General features: G+C 38.6%; 2 protein-coding genes across 2 annotated transcripts; both read right to left on the bottom strand.

The window, feature by feature from the left end:
- Nucleotides 1-468: 468 nt before the first annotated feature.
- LOC147852773 (eukaryotic translation initiation factor-like) lies at nt 469-5,414 on the bottom strand. Its single transcript, XM_087332939.1, has 9 exons — nt 5,079-5,414; nt 3,684-3,749; nt 3,441-3,545; nt 3,053-3,286; nt 2,873-2,967; nt 2,692-2,779; nt 2,247-2,597; nt 1,926-2,171; nt 469-1,846 (listed from the first exon to the last, which is right to left on the bottom strand). The coding sequence occupies exons 1-9, from the start codon at nt 5,232-5,234 to the stop codon at nt 737-739; spliced, it is 2,451 nt and encodes an 816-aa protein (XP_087189065.1). The 5' UTR covers nt 5,235-5,414; the 3' UTR covers nt 469-736.
- A 2,036-nt stretch (nt 5,415-7,450) lies between these two features.
- Nucleotides 7,451-13,655, bottom strand: RPH1 (resistance to phytophthora 1). The gene is made up of 4 exons (XM_087333178.1): nt 13,309-13,655; nt 12,982-13,192; nt 11,206-11,375; nt 7,451-7,932 (listed from the first exon to the last, which is right to left on the bottom strand). The coding sequence occupies exons 1-4, from the start codon at nt 13,648-13,650 to the stop codon at nt 7,891-7,893; spliced, it is 765 nt and encodes a 254-aa protein (XP_087189304.1). The 5' UTR covers nt 13,651-13,655; the 3' UTR covers nt 7,451-7,890.
- Nucleotides 13,656-14,751: the final 1,096 nt, after the last annotated feature.

The raw sequence follows: 14,751 nt of genomic DNA, 5'->3' as shown, positions 1-14,751 counted from the left end.
TGAAATGCAACCAAATAATAAGACCATTAATTGTGACAATTCCACATAAAACTCAAGATCCAGCGAATTCTGAAATTGAAACTAAGTAATCACATATTTATTACTGTTGCCAAAGACAAACAAGCAACTACAATGCCAAAGGCATTTTAGCATACAGTCTACATACCTGTTTGGTTTTCATTCTTCATCAAGGATCACTTGCCATAAAACTGAGGACCACTTCACACCAATTATCTTACACTCCAAACATTGTTGGGAATATGTCTATAATACCACTGATTTGCTCACCGTAGTCACTAAAACACCATTTGGAAACTTTTCAACACAATAAATCTAAACCAGTGGGAAACCCAGGTAACAAGCATTCAAGTTAGTTTATTTGCGTTACCTATAGCAATCACATCTCAGATGTATGAAAATAAGGGCCGACTTGAACTCTGAGGCAGAAAATGATTGAGATGGTTTTACTTTTAGTATCTATGAACTCAATTTCTAAAAAAAACTTGAAGACAACATGTCTCCACGATACAACCTTCAATTAAAAAAGTATAAAAGAAAGCCACCAACAATACCATCCTCCCGTAAAATATACAGCAACAAATAGCTCAACCGTGGGGTTATCTTCAACATAAATTAAGTTTCAACTAAGCTGAATTCCAATAAAATAGAAAACTAGAAGACAATCTTAAAAACATTTCCAGGCTCCAAAAAAAGTGTCCACTGGAACTGTAGCTCCTCACGTGGAGGCTAATAGCCTCTCACATTCATCTAAAATAGCTTGCTGGCTCAGCACACTCTGTGCATTTGGTCCAGATTTGACAGCCCTCAATGCTGAATCATACACTTGCCTCTTCAGAAAGGTATCCTCGGTTTTCTTTAGGATATCCACCAAGAATCCAAATTCAATGACATCAGAAAGTATCAACTTCCCAATAAGATCCCCAAAATGCTTAGGTGCCGAAGGATTGTCAAGGACAACATCTTCCAGCTGCTCTGCTGTGAGGATCATACCAGTCTTAATATCCTTATCTGACAAAACCTTTTCTGCCCATAAATGTACGAAGAGCTTCTTTACCAGATCTCTCTCCCGCTGTTGGCCTTCTAATGACTCTAATAAGATTGTAATGGCCATTTGCACCAACTGAGAATGGAAGTCTGGGCTTTGCAGCTCTTCAACACATAGTTTCGCTTCTTTAAGATCACCAACTGAAATGAATTCTTTAAGCAATGACTCGGATTTTTTCTGGAGGACTGCAGGAGATAACCCAGCAGGTGCTGGAGCAGCTGGCTTTGACACTTGTTCAATAATCTTCTCTTTTTCAGCACGACCCTGATTCAATTGTTCAAGCACACCTACATTCTGTCTTGTAGGGATTAGAGTTGGGACAGGTCTAGAAGCACTAGCATCACCAAGAAGGGCACTTGGCCTCCCAAGGAAAGTTCCACCACTACCAGTGGGTAAAAGCTTAGAGCTTGTACCAGCTGGTCTTGGCCCAAGGGCAGGCATGAGGGGACGATTGGGCACCACACTTGGGGCCGGAATCCATCCTTCTTTCGGAATCTTATTCTTTCGGCTTGCGGTATATGTCTCCCACCCTTCCGAATCTCCAATGGGGAAATCAGGTACAAGGGGTAAAGCACCAGGCATCTTACCACTGCCCGGTAGAAGGCCAGGCATTCCAGGCATTCCTGGCATCATTCTACCTGGTCTTATGTTACCACCTAACAATGGCATGCCCATTATACCAGGTGGTCCCCTACCATTCCTCAGGCTAGCCATTCCTGGTCGCAAACCTAAATTCTGCTCCGCTTCTGCATGTATCTCCGTGATCTTTTTGGCCTTTACCTGAGTCAAAAATTATGTACATGTTATACAATAGTCTTATAGACTATAATATCTTTTCCAATATGTAATTAGCACTAACCTCTTCTCTACGAGGCACCCATGTGTTGGCCCGCATATCAAGGACATTTTGAATCATAAACTTTATGCGTGGAGGCAAACGGGGAGTTGAACATACGTCTTTAAGTTGAATAAAATAAACATCTATTGCTTTTTTGGATTTCTCACTTTCTTCTAATTGCTTCCCAACAGTAGAGAGGAATTGGCACAGGGCTTCCAGATTCTCTTCAGCTGGAGGAGATGTTTTTGGGTCACTCCCTAGAAGCATCTGCAAAAATGTTCAAAATTATAGCGTTATCTACTCAGTAACAGAATACATTTCGGAAACACATTTCGAACTTACTTGGATGCAGTAATGAACAATCTTCTCTGGGATCATCTTCTGCTTAAAAAGCTCACCAATAAGTCTTATGTTGCCAAGGGTACGAAGCTTTACAAGCCTCTCTTTGTCAAAACGTTCCAGTTCTTGCTCAGGTTTTGTTAATTTTTGGATCTCTGCCCGCATGTTATCGGCTCCTTCAAATTCTTCTTGGCAGCTATTGAGAAGAATCCTACGGAATGTGGCAGGTTTTCCATCACCCTCATCAGATGGGAACTCTGGTAAAGCTTTGCTTAGGTGAAGACAAAGCTCAGCATACATTGGACAAAAAGTAGGCTCCAAGACAGCTTTGTCGAAGACAAGGGATATTACACCCTATCACACCTCATTTAATAGGAGAACTTTAGTATTTGCATGTACAAACATTTCAATTTCCCATGCAGTAAGTAATATAAAATATTTCTTATACCTTCAAAATATCAGCAGAATCAATGCCAGAATTGAGGAGTTGATCCAAAAGAACACTGAACTTTTCTGGTGTCAGTTTATTCAATATTCTGTATTTAAGGAGAAATAAACAGGATTAATAGCCAGAAATATTGCTTCATTGACTGCACGATCATGTAAGAGCTATTAACGGCCTAACACACCCTTTCACAGCCCTCAAAACTTTGTCCTTGTTAGATATTTCTCCCTTCCTTGCAGTCCAGGGGTTGGCAGCACGTAAAATTGCAGGGGCCACACCCTATTACGTTTAAAAAATCAATTGTGATCACAGTTCAACACTTAATTCTACAGATTATTGTGACGGAGATAAATCCACGATTTACCCCTTGAGAAGGTGTGACTTCAGGTTTATTTTGATACTGAGGTTCAGGTTGTTTGTATGAGATTGGTTGTTCTTGCTCTTTGTCCCGCCAGTCACTGTCAGATCTCTTTCCAATCTCCTTTTGTGGTTGTTCCTTAACCTTATCCTCAACTCCAGATGGTGGAGGTGGTGCCCTGCTTTTCCAGTCCCGGTTATCAGATTCAGTGTACCGTGTAGCAGATGGAGGAGTTGGTATCTAACAAAAAAATACCAAAAGAAATATCGTTCTTTGATCTCTTGACATGGGAGAATAGATGTTAAATCAAACTTTAAGATCTAAACAGCCATGATTAGAAGATCATTAGCCACGAATTGATGGATGAGAAAACCACTGATTATAAATTAGTTACATTAGCCGGAGTACGAGACCCCCATTCTTGTTCTTCTGGAACCGCCAATTCAGAGACTATTACTGCCACGGCCTCCTTTATGTCCTGCGGAATGTCTCCAACGACCTGACAAAGTATGCAATTAATTAGCTGAAAGCATTTGTTTACATAAGCAAAAGGAAAGTTTTGTCAAAAAGATAAAACTATATCCTAAAGACATGGTTTTAAGGGGGAAAGTACATTTTTATATTTTACAGATCTCACCTCCTTGTACTTGATAATCTCTTCTCTGCTATATTTGATACGTTCAGAAGGACGCTTACGAGCTCTCTGTCATAAATAATAAAAAAGGAATTGTTTTTGGGTTTTCTTTACAGTAATTAACGAGAAAAAAGAGTAAAGGGCACACACATAACTCTATAACAGAATGCTTATACATCTATAGCGCAACCAAATACATCTATGATGCCTGACTGCATTGATCACACTTATCACTGATTCCGTTTTTCAAACAGCTTCCAGAATACATCATATAGATACAAGGAATACTTAGTCAGTAATTCATGAACAGAAAATGAAATAAGAAAATGTTTGACAAGGTTTCACAAATCTACAGCTTGGTTGCTGGAAGTGCATAACAAGTATAAATATGCTGAATCGGCAAGAAAGTTTCACAAATCTACAAAAACCTGCAAAATTAAGGGCAGGCAATGAAGATTTCCACATCTAAAACTTGTTTGCAAAAATTAAGTTTCCAGAAAACTTTAAAAATGAAGGAAATTCTGGTTTTCTTTGCAGAAATTAACAAGGGAAAAGAGAAACTGGCACGGCACATACACACCTCCATAACAGAATGCCAATTATAACGCACACAAATACCCTTACAATGCCCACATACACTCGTCACATTATCATTAATTTAGTATTTTCAAACACCTTCTAGATACATCATATAGATAAAAGAATACACAAAATAGTCTGTAATTCTTAGCTAGAACGTGAAGTCAAAAAATGCTATATTGAATAAAGGCATGGTTTCACAATTTTACAGGTTGGTTACAGGCCGTGCATAACAAATATGAATCTACTGAATCAAAAACAAGATAGATTCTCAAGCCTACAACTTGGTTAAAAGCGCAAACCTAACATGAATCTGCAGAATCAAGGGCAATGAATTTCCAATATCAAAAACTTGTTTACAAAATTGCGAAGAAGTATAGTTTCGCTCAATCAAAATATCACGTCTTCAGGAAACTGATAAAATAAATATCTTATGATGAATCAGGAACATAGTTTCACAAATCTACAACTCGGTTGCAGAAACTGCACAACACACAAGATGTCCTGAATACAAAGTTCAAGCACCAATATGGTTTAATGAATCAACAAAACATGGTTTCGAAAATGCAAAAAAACGTTCTTTGCTGAAAATGCAAAAAACAATGTTCTTCTTACAGAAATCTGTGAGTTTCAAACCTTGGGATCTCTACAGGACAGATCAAGATCCATGGAAACAAGGATAATCATGTACTGTTACATGAAACCCGAAACTCAGGGGCAAAATAAATGCTTTTTCTTAAGCCCTAGTCCGAAACACGAAGAAGAAGACTTCGTATAGAAAAAGAAGGGGGAGGGGGGGACTAGAGCAAGGAAACATACCGTGGAATCCTGGCCAAGACGAGGGGGGAATAAATGGTCGTTGAGTCCATCGCCAGAGATGAAGGTGGAAGCAGTGGAGGAACCAGTGCGAGGTGCGAAGAGACGCCCCTTACCGCCACCAGGCCTCAAGCTAACAGATTGATCTGTATTCTGCATCGATGGATCGGAGCAGAGGAGACGGAGGAGAGGCACAGGTAGTACAGGGAGGGGAAGTTAGAGCAGGTGAAAGAACGTAGGCGGGAGGAAAGGGTGCCTGTCTAGCTCTGGTCTCTGCGGGAGGAGGAGGCCATGGCCGCAGAAGAGAGGGGGGGGGGGGGGGGGGGGGGAAGGAAGAAGAAGAGCAGAAATCTGAAGCAGAGAAGTATTTATATAAATAAATAAGGAAATAAAAATAAATAAATAAATAGTTATTAACCTTACAATATTATCTATCTATCCTAAGGGTAGAATCCTCCCTTCAAAATTCATCACCATTCTCTCTATATATACTCTTAAACTCACTTCTTCTCACTCCTCTCCTACATACACTACTCAGCACTTCACTCATTCATTCACTCACTCTTCTCGCCATCCATTTCCATCACGAATGCTCTTCAGCACTTAGGGTGTTCCCCAACGCCTCCACCACCTCTAACTCTATCTTCTATCTCTCAATCTCCAATCTTCTCTCCACTCATCATAGATGGAATGAATGTGTTGACCTCCATGCTTCCTTCGATGGGATTGCCTTCCTTTGCATCAAAGAGAATGTGCACAATGGACAATAGAGAGAGAGCGGGAGAGATGCCAAACATCGTGTTTTCGAGAGATACCTACTTGCCTCTCTTGACATCTCTGGTGACATGTGCATTTCTCTTTTAGGGGTTTGGTGCTTGGTGAAGGGGGGTTTTGTGTTGCATTCATGCATCCACTCGAAGTTTCTTTAATTCTTGAATATAGAAACCTCGGTAATGATCTTAGTTTTCATGACCGAATCATGGGCAGAAAAGGGTTGTTCAGTTATCCCTTTGGTATAAAAATGTGGGAAACATGTAAAAAAAAAAATTCAAACGACTTGCATAAGTTTTATTTAGTGTTGAATGGATTCAAGACCATGATACATTAATATTTCCCTCCATGACCATGACTGAGGCATTTTTGCAATGCCAATATATCAGTGCTTAAGAAAGATGTGGAAGCTCTCATTCCGCGCATTACATTACATATGATGCACCAAACCACACTCATAGATATAGTTTAGAGCCCTTCATATATCCATCATCCACATAATTGCTTTCAAACAACTTACCTCACAATTATCTTTGATGTGGAAACATGACATTGTAACACATGCAAGGTGACTCGTCCTTCATGCATAGTTTTGTCTCAAACAAGTTTGTGAGTCTAAGTGTCACAATTTAGCTTCAAGAATTGCACTCAACACTCCACACATACTACGTGAAAATGTTTCAATTCAATTCCATATGTCGTATTTTACCTCCAAGGATGATAATTAAATTTTGTATCTTTACATAGCTTCTACCACTTTTTGTCAATTGTGTTTGATCATCTTGGACCCAACCTAACTCTTACGAATATGTTTCATGGTTATATTTTTGTTGTGTAGATAGTGTCATCCTTGGACCCAATTATGATGAAAATGTTTAAAACACTCTAGTTGAGGTTCAATTACATACATATATAGCTATTCTAGCTAACCATTGTAAAATATTTGCTACATTCTTCATATTGCTTACGCCTCACATATAGATAGCAAGTATATATAAAGATAACCCTCTTGTGAGGCATAGAAACATCTCAAATGGAATCAAGTCTCTAAAGAACATGTTCTATTGCTTGTCAATGTAAGTTGTAGGAATGGAACATGTTCTTTAGAGACTTGTATATATGCACTACTTGGAAAATCCCAATTACATACTCATACATGGGAACTACTAAAGCACTGTAGTGCTTCATAAAATATAACTATTTACTATTTACATTGATCTATTTGAGAACAAAGGATAACTACCTATAAAAATTTGAGGTGGCAAACTGCTTCACAAGCAAATCCTAGTGTTGACAAAGGAAACTTATTTTACCTATTGTTAACATTATCACAACATGATATCATAAATCACAATAGAGAGATTGTTTTTATGGCATTTTTCCTCTAGTAGAATTATCTGAAGCACTAACTATATGTGTCAGCAGGCTTTTTGATGTATTTATATTTCATTTTTTCATTTCTGAAAACATACACTAACCTAGAATCTTCATGTTTTCGTTTACACCCCCCTTTAAGATGCTAAAACCTATTTTGAATAAGACAAGGCAAGTCCTTGAAAACGAGGGAGGGAATGCATAATATAAGAAATTGGTTACACTGTGAGAGAGACAAGGCTATATTTTCCTATGCTTTCATTTAGTTTGATTTAAAAGCTAATCTTTACAATGGTGGTAGTACTCAAGCAGTGATATACCAAAATGACATAGAATGTTCATCTCCTTTGGTTGAAGGTTTTGCATTTCATTAGAGGCATGATCCTATACAAATATGACCTTGAATTCCATAAGCAAACAACTTGGCATCGATGAATATTCATGGAACAGTGCATTTGGCTATCTCCATTTTCCCTCTTAAGTGTTCAATTAGGCCCTTAAATTGTTCAATCCCCTTCTTCTCTTCTCCAAACTCCGCCTTCATTTTATAGAACACTTTACATACATCCATCAGATTGGATGTTATCCTGATATAGCTTGAGGAATTTGTTGTGAAGAAACATTAAAAGCATGTTATAATCTTTTCATAAAAGGTTCATCACAACAGTGCCTAGAGTTCATTTTCGGCCTTCCCATCGGACAACCAATTGAGCTGCAAATGACAACAATAAAAACTCAATTCCAACATATAAATTGTCTACCAGAAGCCACATAATCATATTGCTTGCCCAATCATAGACAGTGGGTTCCCATTCACCTTTTACTTGGATAGCCAATTGGCATGAAGTTGAAATACCAGGCGGAATAGTACCAAAACAATTTACAAGTTTGAACCGAATGTGTTTAAAGCAGGTTTTTCAAAAAAAATCTTTGTTGTTACCAAATGTTCTCTCTGCTTTTTTCAGGAAAAGGTAAATGGCAAATACATGAAAAATGTTCTCAGCCTTGATTATAATTCCTAAATATGATACCGTATTTACTTAGTATTAAGAAAGGTCTAGTAAAACGCTCTAGGAAGTTACACTGTTAAGTTCTCCCACCACACTAACCAAACAAGCAAAGATCAGCAAGTTGCAAGAGGAGATTGGGGATGCGCTCACTGAATTCAAAAGTAGACTGGCCTTACTTGAAGATAAACCTGACTAGCTCATGCAGTGCAACTGCCAGTCTATGGAACCAATTTGAAACCGGGGATTAGATTAGATTAGATATTTTCTAGCATCCATAGAGAGGCCAATATTGACAACGAGACCTAAGAACACAAGTTCTATGATGCATGTCTCCTTCCTAAGAAGGGATATCCATACTTCGAACCACAGAGTCTTGATGTGTGAATAACGCATTATAAATATGAGCTCAATCTTCTAGGTGTTCTCTTAGTGTGACACTCAAGTCATCACCCCCACTTAATATGTCATCACAGCTTTCACAAATTGCACCATATGTGGAGCATGTAAAAAGCAAGTGATCCTCATCATCTACTAGCCCTTGCTTGCATACCTTACACGCCTTTACATTTAGGGGACTTTGATGCCATAATGCAGAGTGTCAGGGCTCTAAAATACTCATGTTAGTAATGAGATAAGGTTGAATAACATCAATGGGCCTTCTTGCCTTAGATTGAATCCAACATTCAGGTTCGATGTTTGCAATGTAATATTCAGGAAGGAATGGTATAGAAACTTACCCAGAGGTCATAGGCAGACTTCCTAAAGATGGGCTTAGCAAGAAATTATAACCAAAACATAAATTACAAGGATCAATAACACGAGGCAGCATCTCTGTAAAGTTCTATCTCCTCTTTGAGACCCATATTACATTGACAAGCAAGGGACACCTGTCATTAATGAAGTATTATATGAAGAAGTCTAAGATAGGCACTCTTCAACAGACAAATTACTACAAGGTACCAAGCTTTGTATCAAAAATCACTTTCCTCTTCAGGTTAACAATAAAATTGCAAAGCTTGTTAATATTGTGTTTTCCATGCATCTCACAGAAAATACTAGTTGTTCCACGCTTTAGAACCTTTTCAATTAGTATCTGCACCAAAAAAATATAGTTGTTTATGACTTGAGTAGTCTCATTGATATTGCATTTGCCTGCTCGAGTGCACCTCCAGAATGATCACAATGATTGTGATGCATTGGTTTATGCTGGCTGGTTCCATGTGCCCATCATTTCTCAGCCATATAAACCATCTTACCAGGCAACAAATTCTCCCTCTCTCTCTCTCCATCTTAACTTCTATAATGAAAAATCTACAGACACACTTCACCTATGCTCGGAAATGCTCGAATAGACTCGGGCCAATGCTTAAAGAGTGGATACATGCATCACTAAATAAGGCAATAGCAGAAGGTTTTCCTCAAGATTGATAAGCAAGAAAGATCAAGAAACTATACAATGGAGGGAATAAGAATCAGAGCACCAACAATCACACAATTATGATGGGATATTGTATAGTTAAACTTCTAGGCAATACTGTTGAACATAAAGACAGTGAATGGGCTGAAAAACACAACAAGATAGATGGACAAACAGGTTACTGAAGTGGTTCACAGTTTCAAATACCGCTGGAGCAACTGATTAACTAGGAGAATGGAGGCTGGCACAGCCCGATATAATGAATTTGAGAGCGTGTGCCAGTTGCGCACAAACAGAAGATGGGAGACTATTTGATGCATGCATAGAGGAAACTCTGCCTTACAGAACTGAGATTTGAGGAGGCAGCATTTCCGCATGAAGAAAATACAGAAGAATTTTGATGCCGCGATACAGGAGTTAGGAGGACAACTCCAGAAACAGGAAGAAAGCCAGTAGAGATTTATGGCCTCAAAAGATTTTGCATATACATATAGAAATTGCATCCCCAAGGCTAAACAGGAAATCAATGTTTACCATAGAAAAACCACATAAGCAAAATTCTTTCATCCAGCTGGGCCCAAGATATGCACAATGGTTTGCAGGATAGCATACTGAAGAATGTCTGGGTGTGTGTGTAGAGGAAAAGAAAGGGATGTGAAACATGAGTCCATAATTTACACCACACTGGAAGTGACTGGAAATGGAGAACAGACCCAGTTAGATAAAAGTTGAGTACTATTGCAGCCATATTAAATATAAATGTTGGGAAAATTACTGAGAATGACTGGCCAAGGCCAAAGACCACATTCTGACACCCATGCCCAAGAGAGAGGGGCATGTGATCATGTTGATGCACACATGTTCTCAGAGTGATCATGTTGATGTACACATGTTCTCAGACATTGAAAATAGAAACTGAGAGTTGTCTGTATATGAGCAAAAAATAATAATATGTGACCTATGTTCCTCAAAGTACAAGAAACAGAAAACATGAGACTCTGGAATGTTTTCTGTTTCTTGTCACGAGACCCATATGAGGACGTCAGGTATGGTTCCAGAGAATTCCCACAAGGATGTACAAGCTTCTTATAACTCCTAAGGAAGACAAAACAATTGCCAACAACAGTAGGCATGTTTTGGCTTGTCTACTTCACCATAAAACAAAATTCATGGAAGATATAAACAGTGAAATTAGAAAACAAGGTTACTTTCTCTTCTTCTTCTTTTTATGGTCTACCACTTCAAAACTCCCCACCTAATAGCTGAGACAAGTTCTTTGTAATGGTTGAATCGTCCCATGGGTCGTGTTTGACCCCCTGGAAGTTAAAATATCATCTGATTCTCCTTTGTAGATCAGGATCATATCTCATGTATGTGTGATGTATGTGATGCATGATGTGGCAAAACTATTAAGATGGTAGCCTTTTTAAAGTATTGAGAATATTAACATTATTTATTCATTAAACTGCAGTAAACATTGCATTCTCCATGAGCTAACACTCTTCATTTCCATAAGCACTACATTTGTAACACATCAACCATTAAGAACCAGCATTACCTTCCACGCATAGACAGCAAAGAACGCCAAAGCATCTGCAGTCCACACTGCTGCAAAAGATTTCCAAAACAACGGTAAAAGCACATTGATAAGAGGGATACCCAAGAACAAGTAGTTCAAGGCATCCTTCTCTTTACTGGAGCAATCTCGAGCCCGTAGAGATGGAATAGCTGTAAATAAGAAGCATTTTTTGTGAGTGAATCACATTCAATAACCAGTTTAATATCATACATAAGGAAAACAGATATGATTATCACTTATATTTGTGTGTTAAGACTTATAAATTAAGAGCCTCTCCAAGATCTCAAGTTACAAACGAACCGGATAGAAGACAAACTCACAATACACAGCCATGAGAGCAGGTATTGGAATTACCTCCCAACCAAGCATCCCATACATGCTCACCATCCCAATGAATGGGCTAGCCCTTGTTGACTGACTAAAGAAATCCATTTCACACCACCAACCCACAAATTGTGGATGTAAAGGCATGCCTCACAAGGTTTTGCAAGTCACAAAGGTGTGACAAGATTTGCAACATGATTTCGATTTCAAATTTCTAACCTTTCAATTACCTTATTTTTCATATTTGAGTGTGGGGATAGTGGGGACTGAAAATATCAAAGCCCACTGCACTGGGATTCAAGCATGAAGACTTTATGTTTTTTTAAACTAACCATGATGTATCATCTTTTTGAACTAAATATTAGACCAGTTATGTATAGGGACTCTATAAGCAACTATTCTCGCAAAAATTACTGTATAAAAAACTTAAATCTTGGAACTTATTTACAAATTATCAATTCTTACAACTTAAACTAATCATATATGAAGGCTCTATCAACAACCATATTAGTGAAAACGACAACACAAAACTGGTGGTTCACAACCTGCAAAAGAGTTTGCTAACATGCAGCCCAAACTTATGCAACCCAACTTGTCAACACCCACAACTTAAACTAGGCATATATGGAGGCCCTACAATCCTAGTAAAAACGACACAGTAAAACTAAAAGCTCAAAACCCGCACAAGTTGCTAACCTACTGCCAAGATTCATGCAACCTATTCCTTTCAAATATCAAACAACCCTGAACCTTTAACCCTGCTATTCTAATTTTCTAGAAATCTGAAATTTGATGGCGTCTTGAACATTGAATCTCATTCGTAGCAGAGTGGTTCATGACAAAATATCCATACTTTCAATGTGACTATCTAAATGATTGAATGGGTGAAAAAAGGGGATTGAACCCACTCAATGGATCCACAATCCATTGCCTTGATCCACTTGGGTACGTCCACACCCTCTGTTACTCGATCCTCCAAGTGGGGATGGGAACGACGTCTATTGATCAAGCCATTATTAGCTATTAAGGTCCTTCAATTTATAAACATACATATTTCTTCTGTATATAAAAAGATTATGGGAAATTTGTGGAATGAGGGATATCCTCCCAACCGAATCTATTCAAACAATTGGTAGATTACAATCATTCCGTGAATTTTAATTTCACATTAGTTGCATATAAATTGATGGGGTGTATCAGACTGATAAAGCCATTCTTCAAAAAGATTAAAAAAAACAAATCTTCCCTCAAACAGAGGGGTCAGCTAAGTGCTTAGACGTCACTATTTCCAGACCTGTGTCAACAAATTATATGATGAGAGATCATGAATAGCTTTATGTAAGCCTATGAACTTAAAAATATCTTGGTGATAATAATTCTATTTCTATGTTGCATGGAAAACAAAATGGCAGAGCAAAGAGCACAACTTACTGAACATCCATATCGACCACATTCCCATGAGCCTCCATAGGTCTGGTTCAGAAGAAGGAAACACGAGGTTGAAAGACAGAAATCCGCCAGCGGCCATGGACATGTATGCTTGCACTTCAAACACAGTATACAAAGTAGAGCCTGGCACTGCCGGGTTCTTTGATTTGGTGGATGAGCGAGGTGCAAAGGTAGCTGCAGTCTTCTTCACAGCCTGAGGAAGGAAGGAAGCATATTTTCTTCTTTTCTAGACGTCTAACTCGAACCAATTGGGGAGAAGAAGGGGGGGGAAAAAAAACTGGAGGCAAAGAGGTGAGAGTGTCCCTATACCTGAGAGATATTCTTGTCAATCAATGAGGATGAAACGCCATTTTCTATTTCAGAGAAGTTAACGTTAGCAGCCTGGTCTTCTTCAGGGAGGCTGGATTCTTCTGTCTTAGGATCTGAGAGAGCTCTCATGAGCCTGGAGTGTCGGATGCTGATACTACTCCTGCCGCTGCTTCTGCTGCTACTGTATCGGATGAGGGATGGCTGCTTCCTGCAGCACAAATGGGCATGATTTCCTGCTGTTCTGAGAAGGAGCAGAGGAGAAGAAGGAGAAGAGGATGGTGATGATGATAATGTTAGGCCTTCCATGATTCTCTGCCTCATACATGCACACAAATGTGACATACATACAAACAGATTTGTATATGTCCACACACCATTATTATTACATAATGTGTGTGAGAGAGATGTTTTGGTCTAGAAAAAAATGTTCTCTAACCTGATACCGAAGATGTTCTCTTGGCTCCTTCCGATACCACGTTTCTTATTCACTCGCGGATACAGAGCCAATGCATTGGTCACATGTGGTGGGGCTATGCATGTTGTGTCTTCAAATTGTAATTTCCATGGTGCCATGCCTGGCCATCAATTCCTAAACAAAAAAGCTTATATATCCTGATAGTGCAAGTGATGGTTATGTTACACTCCTGTCTTTTCGGTGAACCCACGCGTTTCTCGGGATATCCATCAACAATAACAAATATTTTGTACTTCTCGAATGCCTAGAACAAGTCCCGCCATTGAGGGCACTAGCCATCCACACTTGCATCATGTGATACACGACGCAAACCTTACTGGATGAAGAAAATGGGGACCTAATTTGTCTTTTGCAATTGCCAACGTATGAATCTGAGTGACAACAAATTCTCAACTAGATCTTAAGTATTTCTACTTATTCAGTTTGAGTAAACATTAAGTATAAACCTTGATTCAATGCATCTTATTAAAAGTGAGAATTTGCACAATCAAATGGAGGTTCTTAAAAGTGAGTAGAGGATTTATTCACTAGCCTATACAAGTGAATCTTTAGCCTATGCATTGGGGTCATTCTTGGTTGATGGTCAAAATGCCATCATTAATTCACAAATTGAACAAGTTTTCTTCATGGAAATTTTCCACCTCACATACTCATGTAATCATTGTGTTTCCCCCTAGGCAAAAAGTATTATATCTAGAAATTGATCATATGGCATTTAGGAATCAAACCACAATTTAAGCCTCATTCAAATTGTCAAGGGACAAAATGTTGTGCTCACCAGGGTAAAAAATCCAAATCAAAGGGGAAGGTGGACCAAACACATAAACGGTCTATGTTTTTAAATAAGCAAGAGCAAAAATTTCAAACTTTTTTGGAGCCTAGATACTAATTATTTACATGGGTTTTGCGAGAAAAATATAAGGTTGCCTTTGGTTACGGCTTTACAATGCCGACATGTTTCAAATGGA

The sequence above is a fragment of the Azolla caroliniana genome, unplaced genomic scaffold (assembly GCF_043228905.1).
Source record: "Azolla caroliniana isolate FFs.n. ecotype wild unplaced genomic scaffold, voAzoCaro1.0.p SCAF_17, whole genome shotgun sequence".
Lineage (NCBI taxonomy): Eukaryota > Viridiplantae > Streptophyta > Polypodiopsida > Salviniales > Salviniaceae > Azolla > Azolla caroliniana.
This window is presented reverse-complemented; position numbering and strand designations above follow the sequence as displayed.